The sequence below is a fragment of the Pelodiscus sinensis genome, chromosome 10 (assembly GCF_052426305.1).
Source record: "Pelodiscus sinensis isolate ZL-2025 chromosome 10, ASM5242630v1, whole genome shotgun sequence".
Lineage (NCBI taxonomy): Eukaryota > Metazoa > Chordata > Testudines > Trionychidae > Pelodiscus > Pelodiscus sinensis.
Window position 1 is genome coordinate 15,594,690 of NC_143061.1, and position 20,480 is coordinate 15,615,169.

The following is a 20,480-nucleotide window of genomic DNA, read 5'->3' on the forward strand; positions in this document are numbered from 1 at the left end:
ATAATTGTTCCCAGAGAGTAGTTGTCAATGGTTTACAGCAGTGGTCCCCAAATTGAAAAAAGTGATCTTGTAGTTAAGTGCAATCCAAGATCTACCTCAAACCCAGATACCCTTGCCCTACTTCCTTCCTGCCCCTACTTTGAGGCCCCACCCCTGCTCCACCTTTTCTCTGAGGCCTCATTTTGCTCACTCCATCCCTCTTCCTCCCCCATCTTCACTCACTTGCATCAGGCTGGGGTAGGGGTGCAGGCTCTGGTCTTGGGCCAAGGGCTTTGGAGTGTGGGAGGGGATCTGGGCTTAGCCCAGGGTGGGGGGATTGGAGACCAGGAGGCATTTCATGATGCAAGCTCTGGGAAGGAGTTCAGGTGCAAGGAGACTTACATCTGGGGCAGGAGGTGGTTCAGGAAGCAGGCTCTGACTGGGCACTGTTCAACTGAGACAGCTTCTGAGTTGTGGAGCAGTGTGGTTAAGGCAAGCTTACTCCTGCCCTGGCCCTGCACCACTCCTGAAAGCAGCTGGCATGTACAGCAATGGCTCCATGGCGCCATGTGCTGCCCCTCATCCACAGGCACTGAACCCTTAGTTTCTACTGGGCACGGTTCCCGGTTATTGATCAATGGGAGCTGCAGGAGCATGTGGAGACCCCCTGGTCTGCCCTTCTCAGGGGCTGCAGGGATATGCCAGCCACTTCCAGGAGCAGCAATTACCATAGGGATAATTACTCAGCCATGACAGGTTAGGTATTTTAGAAATCAAAGAATTAAATTTAAGTGTAAGAGAAATAAAAATGATGAAGTGCACAGACCAGTCAAAATCCAAAACTAACGCACTTTGCAAGCAGTAACAAGAACCCCCCCCCTCCTTTCCACGTACGTATCGGGTCAGGAGATGAGTGTGACGGATAGTGTGTGTTTGAGAGAACAGGCACAGTGTGTGTGACACACAGATTTGCATTGCCAAACTCCCTCCTCTGTGTAGAGATAGGATACAGAAGGGGAGGAGAAGTGGGAAGGAGAAGGGACACCCTGACATACCAGCGCCCCCCTCTTGTCCCTCCCACACCTTGCACAGGAAGCAGGAGGCTCCTAGAGGGGGAAGATCCAAGGCAGAGGGCAGGAGCAGCATGATAGTATGGAGAGTGGCAACTGAAGTGCCAGTACTTGATAGCTTCCTGGCCAAACCAGTCAGGGATAACCTGTTAGAGGCTCCAAGATCTACCAGTAGATCCCGATCTACTGGTTGATGACGACTGATTTACAGACATGCTAGAAAGGATTCCCATGGAAGCTCATTTACACTGGATTTTTTCCAATGATTTTAGATACCAGCAAAGAACAAATTATTACATTTGGGGATGATTCCAAGATGGGAGGAATTGCAATGGCTTTGGAGAATAGAATTATTATAATAATTCAAAATGATGAGGTAAACAGGATGAAGTTCAATAAAGGACAAATGCAAAGTACTCCACTTACAAAGAAATAATCAGTTGCACACATACAAAATAGAAAGTGACTGCCTAGGAAGGAATATTTGCAGAAAAGGGATCTAGGGATTGTCCGAGTCAGAACTACAACAATGGCTGCCCGTCGCAGGGAGCCATAGCCTGTAATACCTTCAAAGCTGGTATAGGGGGCTCTGTCTGTGAGGTGGAGTGTTTTCCATATAAGGGCATGTAAATTAATAATCTTCCCCTGCTCGCTCCACCCATTGCAGTGAAAGATCAGCCAATGGGCTGACTTGTGCTCAGGCCTGCTACTCCACCCACAGCTGCAAAAAAACAACCTATGGGGTGATAAGTTCACAGGCAATAAAACAGGCAGGCAGCCCCTCTCTCACTGGGGATTTGCATCGAGTGAACGCCTGGCCTGATCACCCAGACGCCTTGCACCCCCCGCTCTCGAGTCTTACTGAGCGTACTCCGAGTTGGTCGACCCGAGTGGAGATAGTTTATGAGCATGTGACCAGTACTTGTGTTCCTGCTGTCTCCAGAACTTGTATAATCCCCCCCTCCTCCATCCCTATCCTAATTGATTTTTTAGTTGTCCTTGTTGCTTGTCAAGTGACAGCGGCTAAAAAGTTACTAAGTTAGTTTATAAATAGTTGTGGTTTAGGCTTTTTATTGTTTCCTTGTATAAAGTTGTGTAAATAATCAGCCCTATGGACAATACCAGTGTTAATTCAACTGTTCCTAACCCCTGGGCAGTTATTGGGAATTATTGTGATTTAGAAAAGCCTCAGGGAATTGTTTTGTGTTGTCTGGCAATCTGTTTAATTTTTGTTCTGATGATTGTCTGGCGCCATCAAAATAAAATCAGTTTGTGCTTTTTAAAGCCCCCAGTTGTGGTCTCATCCTTTCCGGCATCCCTTCGAACCTCGTGTATTATGGGGACTGACCGGGATTATAGTGGACTACAAGCTTAATATGAGTCAAGAGTGTGACACTGTTTAAAAACAAAAACAAAACACCCACACATTCTGGGATGCATTAATAGGAGTGTTGTATGTAAGACACGAGAAGTAATTCTTCCACTCTACGCTATGCTGATTAGGGTTCAACTCGCTCACTTGCCTTTTAATTGGTTAACCGATTAACTAATTAAATAGGATTTTACAACCCTAGTTAAACAACCATTTAGAGAAACACTGACCTATCTTGAAAAGGAGTGTGTTTGACTAGTCTGATGCTACCCAAGTCTGAACATCTACTTTTAACATTATACAGGGTAGATTAACTGGATTTATAAAGCTTCTACACACCTTTTACCGATACACCTTGTACACAAAGATGACTACTATAGTGAGTAAAGAGTGAATACAAGGTGCATTCTCCTCACACAATACATCTAACATAACCCAGTTCTTCCTCAGGCTGCAGATCTGACAAAAATGGATTGGGCCTGGCGCATGTAAAATAGAGAAAGGAGAAAGAACTTTAATAGGAGGTGTTTTGCAGCAGAAGAGAAGCATCTATGGACAAATCTGTCCAATGTAATCCTCCCTACTAGGAAATGTGAGAATGAAAACTAGCAGTAGATTTCTTTTTAGCTCCTAAGAGAACGGAAGGGTTCTTGCCTGTTGCTGTCCCACCAAGAGATCTACTTTTGCACAACCACAATGGTGACATTGGCATAAGTAATGAAGTTACTCCTGGGTCTAGGGTGATTTTGATATTGCTAAATCTTTAGAACCTACAGGGACAACTTTTAGGCAAGGACTTTACCCTGAATCAGAATCTTAGTCTGATTTAGGATTTTCTGATCCAAAACCAAAAGATTTGCATGTTATTTGACCGTACTAACAGAAACCCTATCTCACATTCTCTTGAGGACACAGAAGCATGAGATTTTTCCTTGTGGCTTAGCTATTTCAGAGGTCAGGACTGACCAAGTTAGAATGCTTCAAAAGTGAGATCCAGGGATTTGGGAACCAAAGAAACAGAAGTCCTATGGCAGAGACTGAAGTCTTCTTTCTAGTCTCTCAAGTATCAGGGCCATCAGAGTCCTATTTATCTTGGCTATAGACCCCTCAGCTGCATCAGATCTGGTCAGCTATGCACCAGAGCATCACAGAAACCTTCCCCTTTCTTACCAAGTTTAGGTCTAGCATGACACATGCTACACAGGTTTATACTCATTTGCTGATGTCACAGTGTATTAACACTCCAAGAGTATCCTGACCAGATACTGAAAAAGTCCATCATATATTTCAAGCGCTGTTGTTTCTACACTGCTCCATACGGTAGCTAGCATTGTCTAATCCTAGACTTTTGCACCTCTAGTCTATGCCAGTCATCGACAACCAAAACTAGCGAGTGGGCTGCATGAGTGGCCCTACTTCCTCTCAATGGCGGGCAACCTGTGACTCACAGCCCATTGTGGTTTCACTTGCAACCCAAACACCCACCTTCTGCAGTGTGTGGGGGGGAGGGGGGAGAGGAGCCCTGCACTTTACCTACTCCTCTCTCTCCCACCCAGCACTTGGAGGGTGATGAATCCACTAATTTTGTGCTCTGTTCCCTACTTGTCCCCCTCTCTTCCAGAGCTTGAATAACTGTATGTATATTCAGGGAGCTCCAAGTCTTGGAAGGGAGGGGAGAAGCAGGACTCTAGTGCCCAAAAGGCATGTGGGGGACAGGGGTCCTATCTGCAGCCGCAATAGGCCACAAGCCTTAGGATGCCTACCACTGGCCTATGCCCTGGGCAAGTCACTTGAGTATCTTGCTCCTATGCTGCCCTTCCTTTTCCGTATGACTAAAACCAGAAGAAAGAGGCAAATGACCTTCACCTCCTCCACCTAAAGTTTTGTATCATCACCTACTTGGAGGAGTATGTTGTGGGCAACCTTGTTAATGTGTTGATAACTATGTCTCAAAATACAGTATCATTTCTAAGACTATTAAAAATTACTTTGAGAAGGAAAGAAGTAGTCTGAAATGCCATTTTGGGTTGCTTTGGGTTTTCACTTCTTATTTTTATATTTGAATAGTCTGAAATGGTATGCAACTGCAAGATGCCTAAGTTGTTCTAAAGCTATAAGAGCAAAAAAAACTCATTTGAATCTCCTGATGAAACAAAATATGTTATGGCTCCATCTGTCATCACAGCAAAGAGCTTAGTCTCATTTAGAGATCAATCTGCATGTCAAAGTATGAAAAGAGGCTGAGTGAGGTTTCACCTCAAACTTCAGTTCAGACTGTTTCAGGCTAAAATCTTCAGAGATAGAAGCTTACACAGATTTTCAAAAATGACATTGTGTGTAGCTGACACCACTTTTTAGAGGGGAAAGATTTTCACAAAGGGATGAATGCCTAGGCCCTCTGAACAGTTTGCCCAAAAGTAGACTCCTTAAAGGGGCCAGAAAACACACACCCCACCCCCCGAGAAACTTTTACTAAGAAATAACTGTGGGGATTTCTCTCATCTTGGCTCTTTACTCCAATAAACATTGCTGGGTGCTCAACTCTGGAAAGTTAGCCTAATGTAGACTATCTTTGAGAACCTGGGCACAGGTCAAAGACCCTGCCCCTCGGCTCTCCCTCACCCTCCCAAAAAAAGTCCACAGCTGCAGCCCTCAGCATGTGCTGTGAGTATCATTCTGGCCCCCAGGGGCTTCCAAAGTTGAGTAGCCCTGGTCTAAAGCCTTCTACATTCAGCCTACAAGTCCCACCTCCTTAAATATACAGGGCCTTTGATCATGCAGGATCCGAATAATGTTTTAGATTTCCACATCATTCACCAGTCCTGAAATAGAGCCCACTCTAGATGGAACATTGCACCCAATTATTCTGAACCAGACAGCCTTATACAATGTAAGCAAATTAAGAATAGCCTCTCAAACTGAGCGTAACAGATGTTGATTGTTACAGCACACACACACACACACACACACACACACACACACACACACACACACACACACACAGTCAAGGTGGAAAACAAATTATACAAGGAGGGAAAATAGAGAAGCAAGACAAAACTAGCCTTCATTTTAGCGTGCACATCAAGGATGTCTGGAATGCTGCCAAATATGGTCTTAATTTCCTCCTGTGCAAGGATAGGTCCTCCAAGTTGCCCTTCCTTTTCCAACGGAACTTGAAATAACTGTGAAAGTAAGTAAAAAGAAAATTTAACAGAATATCTCAGAAATGAAAGCTTAATGGTGAGAATATACATTACCCACTCTATCAAAATGGAAATATTGCTATGAAGGAAAGATTTGTAGTGTTTTCTATAACCATAACCTTGACAAGAGCATCTCTCTTTATCCCCACACTTCACTGGAGTGTATTGTTTTAAACCCACTACTTAACATGTGGCAAAAAGTACAAGCATTAAATTCATCCATTACCAAATCCATTCAATTCTATAGCCACATTAGAAAATTAGGGCAAAAACTTATGTTACAGTGATGTATAATTGAATCTCTGAGCTCATTCTTAAATGTATGATCAATTACTGCAAACGAGATCTAAAAAAGATGGTATTTAGTATTTTAGTCAAGTCTGTTTTTATAGTTTAAGAAGGCATAATGAACCTATTCCTTTTCTTCAATTCTTATGCTTCTCTCCAGTTCATTAGGGTAGATTTTTTTAATTACGTCAAGAAGAGGGACTCTTTAATAAATGCTCATTAAGTGTTTTAAGATCTTCCAAGAAGAGGCTAAATCAACCTAGCAAATCAGTGGTGAAACTGAAAATTAAACAGTGAGACTCAGATACAGTAATAGGAACACTAACTTACCTGAATAATTGTTGTCAGAATATCTACATAGTTACTTTCTGTCTGATAGAGTTCTTTTGCAACCTGCCATCTTGCAGACTGCTTTGAAGGCAGAGGAGTTGAATTTTTGGAAGGCTTTGCACATGATTTTGGTGTTTCTGATGAAAAGGAAATAGACTACTTTAGAAATGTGTTAAACCTCTCCAGGAAGTTCTTGTTTTTCAGTGAGGATTCTCAAGATTTTTAGAAAGATTATACTAAGCTGTTTTTGTTAAGCGTACCCCCTTTAATATAAAAAGTTGTAGAAAGGTTAATATTTTGACATATGGAGCATATTTGTTCCATTAATTAGTAGCACTCTATTTTTTACTAACAAAAGTACTAGTGTAAACAATCAGGAGTGAGGGAAAACACAAAATCCCACTCCTGACGCGCCTTTCCCCACAAAAAGTGCCAGTGTGGACAGCGCTATGTTGACAGAAAACTCTTTCCTGCTGATGCTAGTTAGGGTTGCTTTAATTATACCAGCAGGAGACCTTACAGTGGTATAGCTGCAGAAGTACAGCTCTGTCACAGTAAGGTGTCTGTGGAGCTGGGCCATGTCTAAACACAAATTGCTCTTTGACATCACATGCCATAATACAGCAACATTACACTATTGATATTATCCATAAAGCTAGGGAGAAATATTGTGATCAGTTTTAAAGCTTCCAATTTTATATTCCTTAGGAGTAGTTCTCAAAAGTATTTAGTGGTTCAGAGAACTGCCTGTTCATATGAAGGTTCCTCCCTATTTTTAGCTGCTGAATGGCAAATTAAAAAAAAACCCACCAAGAAAGCAAATATTTTTTATTATTACTTTTCCATGTTTACCTCATGACAAATGCTTACAACTATCAATGAACAGGCAAATAGCGTATACAATCCACATTATGAAAAGCTTGGAAATACCTATTCTAGAGGAGAGAATCCTGGGGAAATAATTGCGCAGCTAATGGTGTTCTGAATACCGATTCAGAGACTGGAGTATTCTGTAAATTTTGAAGGCTGACATGGTCACACCCCAACTAGATGATGTACAATTACTAAGGAGGCTTAAACGTCCCCCTTTAAACAGTTATAATTTTTCTGAATTTGTACCAATCAACTTAAGTATTACTGTGCCTGCAGTAAGTACTCTTACCTGTCACTGGTGCAACACTGGTATAACTGTAACTGGCTTTTGATTTTGAATCAGAAGGAAGTTCAGAGTCTCCTACTAAAATGTTACTCTCCGCTATCAAAGATGTTTCATCTATAAAGCTACACTGGTCCTTGCTGTCCTTTTCCTCATGACTATGCCCACAGGTCACTTGCTGGACATAGTCACAGGCATTCATACAAGTCAGGTCATTAATATTTACATCTGTAGTATTTCCAGATATCTCTCTTGTAAGTTGGAATTGATATCCATGTTCTAGGACTGGATTTGTGAATTTTGCAATTTTCTCTCTTCCACAAGAACCATACACAGAGATTTTAGTTTTTTTGTTAGTTAATTGGTCAACGTAAGTTAATAAAGTTGATTCTTCATAGTCTTGTGACATTTTTGATATGTTATTTGTCCCTACCGGATGTTCACATGATGCAAGAGTATCGTTCAAGACTCCAAGATAAGTAGGCCTTACAGTGATCTCCTCGCTTTCCTTCGGAAAAAGAATCTTTTTCTGGAGCTTTGATACTGTCTCTTTCCCAAGTATGCTATTGCCTAGGTTTCCAGATGACCTGCAACTAGCTACCTTGTTTGTTTGCTGGAGACTTTCAAGAGGATTCACACACTGCTTTGGAGTAGCATTATATTCAAATGTAAATTTGGTAAAGGTGTATTTTTTCCTCATTTTCCTCCATGTATGACTACATCTACTGACATGACGACAGCTGGCCTGACCTCTACCTGTGTCTGAGCTTCTTGCTCCTATTCTGCTCCCTGCATAATCTGAAAGGGAGAAAGCCTGTAGTTACTTGTCAAAACTATAGTATAGCTAATCATTTTTTCTACTTCTGTAATTTGCACAGAAAGAACACTGCTAAGCTTAAACATCTTTTTTCTACTATACCTCCAGTGGCAATGCTGGACTCTGGTGTGTTAGAAATATCCAATAAAGACCCCATAGAAAGGGAATGCTCCGCTGAGGGCCGTTTCCGAGGAGGGAATGGTGACATGTCAGTTTCTCTGGCAAGCTGTGCAAGGGTCTCTCTCAAGCGTCGTCTCTTGCGATTACTATTTGGAGTACTCAGAGAAAGTTGGGACACAGACTTTTTGAGTTCAGGACTCTCAGGCTGTAATTAGATATTAAAATTTAGTTAGTACTTTTAATCATGGTCTTCAGCTTGATTCTGTACAGGATTAAAGAAAAGATTACATATAGACTACACAGGACAGTTGCTACCCATTTCAGTAAACGGTCAAACAGAATAGTTGAAAGTTTTACAATACTTACACAGCAAGCAGGATAATAACCCATATCCCTTAGCTTATTAAGAGCAGGATTTTTTTTTAAAAAGGCTAATATGAATTTGTTTTTCCAGGTTTAAAAATTCTGCATTGCATAACTGCAAGACCACCATGAAGCGATCACTAAGCAAGCAAAGGCCAAGTATATCATATGTTTAACCTTTAGTGTCTTGAAGCACTCACAATTCAGGAATTTTAGAAATATACCTTTGTCATGAGTTATCAGCATCCAAATTAATCCCTAATCCTACAAATATTTACAGTATTAAAGTTAAGCACAAGTGTAAGTAATCAGATTCAATGGACAATTCACAGTAGTCAAGATAAGTATTTGCAAATGCAGGCTTTTAGAGTCAACATTTTATAGTGCTACTAAAGGTTAGCATACCTTTTCAAATAAGTACATGGATTCTCCAGCTTTGGCATCCATCTGAATGCTTCCCCAGAACCACTATATGGAGAAAAGAGAGTCTTCTATAACTTGTTTCAGAACTTGATACAATCTTTTGACCTGCGATATTGAATATCATTTACATGTCTGAAAAAAAATAAAATCTTCCAAGTGTAACTATATAATTATTGCTCATCTATTAAATAATTTTAAAAAGAACACACAGACAGGGGTGGGCAAAATATGTACCTCAATCACATAGCCTGATCTACTTTCTGCTCTCAACCTTTGCCCCAGATCCCACATCCTCTCCATTAATATCATAGAAGAGTGAGGCCCTTGACGACTTACCAAGTTCCTGAAGTGTCCCTTTACCAAAAGTTATCACCCACACCTGCTCTAGTATTAAGAGCTTCTGTATACACTAACCTCTTGCTTTACAACATAAAGTTTCTTTGGAGGCTCAAATGGGAGAGCTTTCACTGTATTTTCTTCAACCACCAGATGTGTGCATCTATCATCACTAACTGGCATGTACCGCCCACCTGGAATACAAAAAATTAAATTAACTGAAGTACCAGGCATTTAAAGTTTCGGTAAGATATATTTTATAGTAGTATCAATACTACTATGAAAGGAAAAGGAATAATAAAGTTGGGGAGATGACACAAATAAGGGGGAGTTGGTCAGCAAGCTGAGACAGTTGTATCCCAGCACTCCCTGCAGTACACCCCACTCTGGAATGAAGATAGTACCAGCAGACATTCTATCGCAATACAACTTCACAGGACAGCTTTGATAAGCCCATCTGCAGAACTTATATAGGGGAGGACTATAGACACACAAGTTACAATTTCTGTGATGGTGAAAATTCTTTAAAAAGAGGATTGAGCTCTTACTCTCCTGGAACTCAGGGGGCAGGAGCACTTATTTTTAAATAGCTTAGAGAACATATTTGAGAAAGTATAACAAGACTCCCAGAAAGACATTGGTACTTAGGAGCAAGCCAGAAATAGCTTGCTTAAACACAACCACCTCAAATTGGAAGCTGTGCACATTGCAGCCCATGGGCTGTTGCTACACTTCAAAGGTTAAAGCACTGAAGCCCAGGGTCAGTTGGGAACTCCCCAGCTAACCCTGGGCTCTGTGCAGCCCTGCTGCTTTGAAACACCACTGCTGGAGTCCCCAGCTGATTCTGGGCTCCCTACGGCACTGCCTCTTTGAAACGCTGCAAGGAGTCAGATGCCAGGCTGCCCACGGCATTCAAAGCGGCAGCACCACACGGAGCAGTTGACCCCAGGTGATGCTGCCACTTTGAAGTACCCCCCTGGCCTCCTTCCTTGCTGCCTCAATCTGATAGAGGCAGTGGAGGGGGAGAGGAAGCAAGGGTGGGGGAGCGACTAGTTGATTAGTCATTAACATCCCTAACACACACACAGAGCACTGTAAGAATAGACCTTAAACCTATTGAGTCAGCCAAAATATTCATTACTGTGCATTACACTACTGAAGGGAAACAACTATTTGGCCATGAATTCTATATAAGCTATTCATTTTCTTGCAAGTACATTATAAAAAAAAATTGAGCACTACTACATGATTCAAGAAGCACTTGAACAATATTTGTGGAATGCAACTTAGTGTAAGAAGTACTTAAACATACACATTGAATATTTTTTAACCAGCTGTAGTAAGATGAGGGCCTGAAGTATAAGGCCATGTATCACAGACCTAGTTGAGCCCTAGCAAACAATGATCAAGACTTTGTTAATATAAAGCAAAGCTAAGCTGCGAGCAAGAAGCGGGCCTCTACTCACAGAACTTCTTAAGAACAGGGCTGTTGGTGTAAAACACTAATTGGTAATAGCCCAAGTGTAGAACAGTAATTGGTACTAGGTACCAACTCTAAAATAATAATTGGTACCAGGCATAAGTTGAAAGCACGTTCTAGAGGATAGAAACAATTCCTCATTAAAAAGGACCTTAGTATCTGCACACTCCCCAGAGATACTGGTCCTGGTTCAGGAAAGGGTCTAAAATGATAGCATGGTGGAAACACACATTGATAGATCCACCAGGTGCAAGGTGATATCTAAGTAACATCAGAGGGTGGCAACCTGACACAGCAGGAGTGACATGTAACTTGTTTGAACCTGTATTTAAAGCTGCGTCTTGAAGGGGCTGTGTTTGTCGAACTTAGAGGGTAGTGTCTCATTGACTGAGCCATGTCCATTGTAAGGAGTACATATGCATAGTGGTGCAATAGAGTCTGACAACTATTACTATATTTCATTTGACAAAGCTGGCCGGGGCCTTTGATCTTTATCTGATTTTGTGGTTTTTGGGGGGGCGTTCTCGAAGTCGGCTGTGTTGGACTACTTATGCAAAGTCAACACAACACACAAGACTGAACATACACACAAGCTTCTGAATAATTATCACTGATGGAGCAGACCACCTGTCTGGACAATGCAACAGTGAATTCTAACTACGCCGTCAACTTTTCAAAATTAAATGTTAACCATTAGATGGGGGAGGACAAAAGGAATGGGGGAGAGGGAGGGGAAAAAAACTACAGTAAAGCATTTTGAATCCAGAGTGTGGGAGAAAAGTTTGTTTTTGCTTGTTCATGCTTTATGCATCTGGCCCTACCAAGTTTACAGTCCCTTTTAATCAAGTTTACAGTTATAGGATTTTAAAAAATGATAATACATTTCATTTCAGCTACTTAAATCTGAAAGTTCATGGCGTTATGAGTGAGGGGTCCTGGCCCAAAGAGCAGTTGTGTGGGTGTCACAAATTTATCAGAATATGCACTACTAGCAGTATGCACTACTAGCACCCTTACTTCTGTGTTACTACCTGCAGAGCTAGGTCCTTAAGCCAGCAACCGCCATTCTCCGGCAGCCCAACTCTGAAGAGTTAATAGTAATAAGGGTGGCAATACCGCGATATTCCCCCCACACACATACAACTCCATTTTCAGTCAGGATCTCCTATTTGAGAAATGCCGGCCTCAAAGGCGATGAGGGAGGGACTACATTTCACTATCCATGACCTGTTTTTCATGGCCATGATTTTGGTAGGGCCCTATTTAAGCCCAAAGAGATCTAAAAAGTTAAATGTAGCTTTTCAAGTGCAAGACCAATTCAAAGCTCCTTGCAAGAAAGAAAAAAAAAAAAGTCAGCAAGTTAAAAATGCATTTAGTATAAATTCCATTGCAAATGATAAATAACCACCTTGCATTTTTGTCATTTCTTCCATGTTAATTCTCTCTTCATCAGAAAATCCAAGGAAACTTAATACACAGTCCTGGAATGGAGGAACCTTGAACTCATTTCTGAATTCCTCATCAGCCGCACAGAAGTCACTTAAAAATAAACAATTAAAACCAGTTGTATATTTAAACAGTCCTCTTTAGTAAAGAGAAGTTTGTTTTTAGATCATAGAAAAGATCTAAATTGGAAGGGAGGGTGGTTTTAGAACACTTACAGTTCATTCCTTCTATCCCAAGCCTTGTAAATCCACTCAGCTTTCACAATAGGAGTTCCCAGACTCACAGCAAGCTAGAAGGAGAAGGAAGTTGTTGGCTATGGTAAGTAAACTCTCCATTTAAGTTCCTTCCAAACTTGGAAGGAGATTTCTGGCAACATTTCTGATTTGCAAAACAGTCATTGTAAAAAAGCCACACACAAAAAGGATGAAGTTACTCCTCTGCAGAATTACAGAAAGGTAGGACTACCTAGAGAAACCCTGAGAAGTCATCTAGTCCAGATTAGGGATGTTAAGGACTAGTCAACTATCCAATAAGCAAATACTTATAGGATAGTCAGTTGACTAGTCGATTCCACCCCTCCCTGCTTGCTACCTCTATCTGATAGAAGCAGCAAAGGGGGGAGAACTGGGTATTTCAAAGCAGCAGCACCGCACAACTGATCCCCAGCTCAGCTGTGCGGCGCTGCCACATGTGGAGCCAGGGGGTCAGCTGGTGACTCCCCAGCTGATCTTGGGCTCCAGCACAGCATTTCCCCAGAACACAGGATCAGCTGGGGAGTCCCCAGCAAACTCTGGGTTCTAGGGAAATGGTGTGTGGAACCCATGGTCAGCTGGGAAGTCCTCTGCTGACCCCAGGCTCCATGCTGTGCTGCCACTTTGAACTACGCAAGAGTCCCCGCTGAGGACTCTTATACATTTTAAAGCTGGCACACCACATGAAGCCCAGAGTCAGCAGGATTACCTACTGGCCCCAGGCAAGCCCAGTGGAGGCTCTTGTACGCTTCAAAGGAGGAATATGGAAGTGCCTATAGACTAGCCGATGGAAATTCCATCAACTACTCAACTAGTAAATTAACCGTTACTTAACATCCTTAGTCCAGATGCACACCTAAACAGACCATCCCTGATCGGTGTTTGTCCGACACATTCTTAAGCAACCTCCAATGACAGGGATTCCACAGCTTCCATAGGTAATGATTACACTTAGTCAGTTTACCCTAATATTCACCCAAAGCCTCCCTTAATATAAAGGCAGGTAGTAGGACAAGAAATAATCTTACATGATGAAGCAGAGTGCAGCCAACTAGGAGAGAGTGGCATGGCACAGCAAAGCAGGCTGTCTGGCTGCTCCAGCTCCCATTGCTGCAGTGCGTGTGAGGCAACAGGGCAGGGGTTGAGCCCTGCTGCTACCCTGCATCAGGACCTCATAATCCTTAAGGGGATCCATTCTGTCCATACGATAGCAGAGACAGCTGCTATGGTGCCCCCCAAAAAACACAGGGCCTGGGATGGCCTCTCTGAATCATACTATGGATTGGAGGGCTCTGGCCACTGGTCTTTTATTGTAGTGTAGGCATACCATGGAGGCATAAACTGGTAAGTGCTCAGATGCCTCAAACACAGTAGTCTGTGTTTAAGCTAATGCTAAATACTTCACAAGAAACAAAATGCTTATTTTCAGAAGCTGAACTCAGGTGTCACAAAAGCCTTTAGACAAAGATATTTAAAAAAAAAATACCCAGATAACTATAATAATAATGGAGATTGCCTATCTCCTAGAACTGGAAGGGACCTTGAAAAGTCGAGTCCAGTCCCCTGCCTTCTCAGCAGGACCAAGTACCATCCCTGATGAATTTTTGCCCCAAATCCCTAAATGGCCTCCTCAAGGATTGTATCCAACAGCCAAACAATTACCATCCATTGTTTTTAAAACCTGATGTCAGAGGTAAAGATTCGCTGAAATCTTTAATCCTTTCTAATTAGCCCCATTTTCCTCAACACAAAAAGCATCTGCTCCAAGTTAAAACTGACTTTCAAATCATACAGTCCATCTACACTGAGAAACTTTTCAAATCCAGTCCCTGAAGTACAAACTTCACATACTCTGAATTTTTCTCCTTGTGTAGAATTAGCCACCAGATGTGTAACTTTTGAACTGAAGTCCTTTCGAATAATTCCACCCATATGATGAACCAATGTCACCATCTTAACCTGAAGAGCAAGAGTCAAAGAGAACCAATCACTTTTTGGAACATTCAGCTATTAAAAGAACAGACAAGAGTTATATACAGTACAAGTTACAGTGGAATTAATTTTTAAAGCAAAGCTCCTGCATGCTCTGAAATTAGTAGTTTATAATTCTTCAAACACATTTCACCACAGTTATAGTTTATCTAGCAGCCCACAGAGCAGTGGTTTTCAAACTTTTTTTTCCCCTCATGACTCAGTTGAAGAAAGTTGATGTCCACAACCCAACATAATTTGACTAGAGTGTGAGCTTCAAAGCAGGGCTGAGTACGAGAGCTTTGGGAGTTAGGAGGGAGCACTGGCTTTGTGGGGGGCTGTGGCAGGATGGGCTTGAGCAGCTGCCGGTCAGTGGTAAAGTGAGGATTTGAAGACAGGCTTCTTGCCTCCCCTGGCACCACAGACCATACTCTGCCCCAGAAGCAGCCAACAGCAGGTTACCAGCCTATGGGAGTGTGGAGCTAGTGCTCAGGGCAGTGGCAGTGCACAGAGCCATGTGCACTTTTCCTCTTCCCTACCCTCCTGCCATCTAGCAGCCAGGCCTGTTGCCAGCCACTTCTGGAACACAGCTCAGTCTGTGGTGCCAGGACAGGCAAGTAGCCTGCCTTAGCACCCCCAATCGTCACCTGATCACCCTGCAGCAATGAGAGCAAGGGCCTGATATCCCACCAGCCATAGTTGGAAAACCATTGCCAGCATAGAGCCTCCAAACAAGATGATTCCTAACATATCACACCCCAATTACTTCTGTAGATGGAACTGGCTAAAAAATAAATAAATAAAAGGAGTTTAGAACAAATTAACGTGGCCCATGCAGTTTGAATCTGGCAGGCCAGAGTTAACTCCTTATTCTTGGAAGATGATCTTGTGTTTTATGCAGTTGCCAGTATCTCCACTAGTACAGTCCACTATGATAACACCAGAACCAACTCAATAGCCATTTACAGGATTACAAAACATCAAGCAAGTTACCAGTTGCTTCTTGTAATATCTGAGTTTTCCTTTAAAGTTTCACATTTGACTACTGATCAGACATGATGCTGTTTATTTGTATTTCTGACAAGATCATATATGAAGTCACAATCCAAATGCTCTGAACAGGATTTCCAAGTTTTACTTGATCGCACTCAAGAGCGTGTACATCGGGGTGGGGAACCTAAAGTCCTCATCTTGCCTGGACCTGGCCCAAGGCTCAGGGTCTCTCTCTCTCTCTCCTCCTCCTCCCCCTCCCCCCCCCGATCCCAGCACTGGGGAACCTGAGTTCCAACACCCCTCCTCCCACTGCCCCACAGCAGGGCTGGAGCACACAATCTACTAGCCTGGGCCCCTCTAGGCTCTGATGTGTAAGGGGAATATGGGGAGTGCCTTTCTCCTTCTCAGTCAGGGGCCACATAGGTGAGTTTATTTTTCTTGTTTTGCTTCTCACTTATGAGGCCCCCCAACTGATTTTTCTGTGAGTCTGTGCCCTCGTCCCCCCTCCCCCCAACCAAAAAAGCTTCCCCATCCGTACACACATGATCTAACACCAGTGGAAGGTAATTCTTAGGTGATCACCTCAATGCAGTCTGTTAGTGATATAAAAGGTTAAGCAGTAAGCATTTTCGGTAAGCCTAAAGTTTACAGCACCAGGCTGGAGCAGCCCCGACTGAGTGCTGCCTTGCCACACTGGCATGACTCTGACCACGCTGGACTGGCAGGCAGTGCTCCAACACAGCCCAGGCAGAAACTGCAGGATTCCATTTTCTGGCCCACCAACAGTTAACTGGAGTAATTTTCATCATCATTTAACCAGTTAGCTAATTGATGGTTATTTACAATCCTTTTAAGAGTCCAGTCCTGCTCCATATAAAGAGCAGGAAAGTCTTAAGTAGACCCTAGAATTGTGGTTGTGTACTCAAGAACACAAACTTTAATCACTATTAGACATTGTACACTAGGTCAGTGTGTCTCAACCTTTTTTTAAAGTACCCCTTTAAAAATATTATAAGTACCCCCAGTACCTACAGTTTTCAGGCACACAATTCTCCCCCACCACCACCACCGCAACACATTTGTTTAAACAACTTAAATCTTAGCCAGGTGGCCAATGAAATTTTTAGGTGTAAAAAGTACTAAAATAATCAAGTGCTGTAAAACTTGAACAAAAATTCAGCTTTCTCCAAGTTTCAGTTCTGTTGACGTACCCTCCCAGACTTCTCTCGAGTACCCCTAAGGATACTTGTACCACTGGGTTGAGAAACACTGCACTAGGTGAGACAGAAAAATACCTTAAACATAGTTACATGTAGGTTACTCAGTCAAAGAAAGGGGAGGAGACAGGAAAATATGACAAAAGAATCTTACTAGTTCGTCTTTCTTTCTGAATCCTGTAAAGCACAGCACCAGATTCAACATACTTGCACAGTACAATGGACGACATGAGAAAGGAAGAGGCTGAAATAAGATAATGATTTATTACAGTAGTCAGAACCACAAGCTTTATTTTTTTTTTTAAAGTGTTGAATAAAAACTACTTAAAAACAGTAGCTAAAGATTTTAGCATTGGCACCAGTGAATTTTAACAATTATAATAAATTGGATACTAATTAACAAGGGTTGTTGTTTTTTGGTATGCCTTGAAATAGAAACTACTAGCATTTTGGTAAAGTGACGATATCACTGTGCTGAAGCTGTACTGTGAAGTTAAAACTGTAAACTTTATCATAGGTGTCCCTGTTTCTTATAGGATTATATTAGACACTATTGTCCTACAACAGAGCATTATGACCATGCCAACTGTTAGTATCTTCTGTCCAAAATGGTTGCTGTATAGTGCAGAAGTAGTCCTTGGCATTAATATAGTCTTTGCACCTCTTCATTGCAATATTGCACAGAAAGGGGGGGGGGGGGGGGGGGAATAGCCTTTATGGTGCCACAAAACTCCTAATGGATTTTTTGGGGCATAATCTTTCATAGGCAAAAACCCACTAGGTCAGTATTTGAGCATAAGCTTCCATGGGAAAAAAATAAGTCTTCAAGGTTTTTGCAGATACAGATTAACACAGATACCCCTCTAATATTTACATAAAGTATTTCAGATAACTAGGGGACTGTGGCCCCTGCTCACTACACTCACCAACCCTACCTTCTCTCTGCGGGTAGGCAACCCCAGCTCTCCACCTGGCCACCAGGGAGGGCCAGGCCAGCTCTGGCTCTCCCTCACCTGGCCACCTAGCTGATGGGGAGGGCCGCGGCTTTGCCAGGCCCCAGCTCTCTGCCTCCGGCTGCCATGGGAAGGACCCTTGAGCCCAAGGTGGGGACCAAGCATCGTGGGAGGGGAGAGAAGAGATGTTTATTAATTTCAAATAAGTGTTAGCAATTAGTATCTATATTTCCTTAAACTACCTCCAGGTGCAGAGAAGTACTTGTGAACTTCTCACATCTGACAGATTCTCTTTTGACTATTATTTTTTCAACAAACAAGTTAAAGGGGATTTGAACATGGATTATAAAATACTTTCCATCTATATTGGATATCCATGCTTGTGTGGTTCAAATGGTACTGATCACAGTCATCACTACCAGTACTTTCAATAGCTTTTTAAAGAATTGAACTAACTAGATATCTCAAGACTTGAATTCCTAGTGGCTTTCCCTTTCTGAGAAAGCCCAGAAAATAGCTATATAAGAGGGAGGGGAAACAATGAATAAATTCATATTGTTGCCAAGGCTCTTGAAAGTGTTAAGAGGAAGCAACAAAGAAGAAACACTATACATTAATGTCTTGTCTACACTAGAAAGTTATACTGCTTTAGCCATCCTAAGTGCTATGGGTAATAATATGCTGGTATAGCTGAAGCAGTACAATCCCTCTAGTGTGGGTGCACTTATACAGCCATAGAAGTGCTTATACTAGTTTATAGAGGTTCTCAAACTGTAGACCAGGACCCCAAAATGGGTCACAACTTCATTTTAAAAGGGTCACCAGAACTGTCTTATGGTGGTGTAGTATTTTTCTTGTCAAAAAGGGGGCCACAGTACAATGGAGTTTGAGAAACCCCATCACGGTAAAACCTGTGTTATTAGGCACGCTCAGGGATTAGGGCATTCTGGTTATCTGAGGGTCCCATCAACCTAGGAAAAACCAATGGACAATAATAATAAAACTCAAGTTCTTAATATTGGTAGTTCTGTAGTGTGAAGCAGTTGGTCTCACATTTCTATTTTGAGTGAAAGAGGATTAGTAAAAAATTGTTAAGCCAATCATGGTAAACCAAGCCAGGCCCGTGCACCTGAAGATGTGACGGTATTGTGGCTAGGGACAATGCTGGCAAAGTTTTCTGGTTAACAGAGTGCCAGATAACAAAGGTTTCACTGTACTAGAATACTTATTCTTGTACATGAAGGGGAATATACTATATAGTATAAGGCACCTTTATACCCATTCAACTGCATTTACTTCAGGACTTTTCCTGGGGTAACTACATAGATTAAGAACCCCATGCTACTAACCAAACTAGTAATGCCAGTAAAGTGTCTATGTGTACTCCAAGTCTAATGCTTTTCCCAGTATTTCTTTGGAAAGATATCCCATGGGTTGGGAAAAGAAGAGTGATTTGTTAACTTAACTGAAGGGCTTGAGCTACTTTTGCACACTGGCTTACAACTGCCAAGCCACTCACTCTCCACTTAGACCAGAGCTACTCTACAAGCGGCCCGTGGCCTGTTTGTCTGTGGCCCGCAGGAGCTAAAACAAAAAAGTAGTCCATATAACGGTCTTCTGTTAATATGTGTTCTAGTTGTTAAATTCCTGGACTGTCATTGCTCATTAGAAGTGCTGACATACAGGTGGAAATCGGGTGAATACTGTATTTTATTAGTATCAGCAGAACTGACGTAAATGGGGCCTGTGTGTTGTGTAGTCTTGTCTTAATTTTTGTATTCATGCCCCTCAGTGAGGAAGAAGATAGTTACATATATATGCAACCACACTTAAGTTGCGGCCCTCGGCATGTGCTGAGAATATCATTGTGGCCCCCAGGGCTTCCAAAGTTGAGTAGTCCTGATTTAGAGCCTACTTTTCAGAAGTGCTGAGCAACAAACAACCCCAAGTCACGTTAATTAGGGCCATCAGTTCTTTCTATTTTTTAATTTTAAAAAAGCCATGTAAGTCTAGTGAAACATTACATGTGAATGGCCAGAATTCTGCACTGAGAAAGACTGATACAGCTTTCAACAATTCCTCCAGTTCAGAAGAAATTTAAATTCAGAATAGCTGTGCCATCACAATACAAGGCCTTCATTTACATAAACGATAAGCAGAGCTGTATTGCAATTTAAAAGAAACTTTTACCATAGGAAGAAAATATTCAATCGCTCACATTAGTAGTATTGACACGTGAGAGTCCATCTAAAAATAAAGTAAAAGAATAGTCTTTCGCTGACACCTGAATACTTACCTCTCCTTTCTGAGCACAATGAAGTACTATTGGAGGTCCAAGAACACGTCCGTCAAACTTGTACAAGTTGTCCAAAAGAGAATTTTGAAAGTCTGCTACAATGAAGACTGTCTCAAATTCTGGAGACTCAGAATCACCAAATTCTTCTATGGATTCCATCTTTATATAGGGCACTTTTATTTCCTTAATTTTTTCAAACACAACATTAAAGTAAGTGTCATTCATGCAACACACATTGTAAACAAATGTCAAAAATCTTGATTTTTACCTTGATACTAAATTTCTTTAAAACTTCAAAGACAGCTTTACAGTGTTCCAAAAAGGATAACATTCTGTTTAAAGATATACAGCGCTGATTTTTGTATTTCTAGCATGGAACTAGTGATGATCTAGCTTTCTTTAAAATGATTCCTAAT

At 41.9% G+C, this 20,480-nt stretch overlaps 1 protein-coding gene across 9 annotated transcripts in view; it reads right to left on the minus strand.

Annotated features, from left to right (window-relative positions):
- Window positions 1–20,480, minus strand: part of ECT2 (epithelial cell transforming 2) — a 67,313-nt gene that overhangs the window by 36,199 nt on the left and 10,634 nt on the right. For 5 of the 9 annotated variants that reach the window (XM_089780755.1, XM_089780756.1, XM_089780757.1 and 2 more), the window contains 11 exons: window positions 20,065–20,247; window positions 16,970–17,059; window positions 14,486–14,593; window positions 12,599–12,672; window positions 12,346–12,476; window positions 9,536–9,651; window positions 9,104–9,166; window positions 8,318–8,540; window positions 7,405–8,196; window positions 6,243–6,379; window positions 5,484–5,603 (listed from right to left, as the gene is read on the minus strand). In XM_089780755.1, coding sequence (XP_089636881.1) covers window positions 5,484–5,603; window positions 6,243–6,379; window positions 7,405–8,196; window positions 8,318–8,540; window positions 9,104–9,166; window positions 9,536–9,651; window positions 12,346–12,476; window positions 12,599–12,672; window positions 14,486–14,593; window positions 16,970–17,059; window positions 20,065–20,247 — 2,037 coding nt within the window. The remainder of the gene's footprint in view (window positions 1–5,483; window positions 5,604–6,242; window positions 6,380–7,404; window positions 8,197–8,317; window positions 8,541–9,103; window positions 9,167–9,535; window positions 9,652–12,345; window positions 12,477–12,598; window positions 12,673–14,485; window positions 14,594–16,969; window positions 17,060–20,064; window positions 20,248–20,480) is intronic. The other 4 variants (XM_089780762.1, XM_089780760.1, XM_089780761.1 and 1 more) reach the window with 1 other exon arrangement.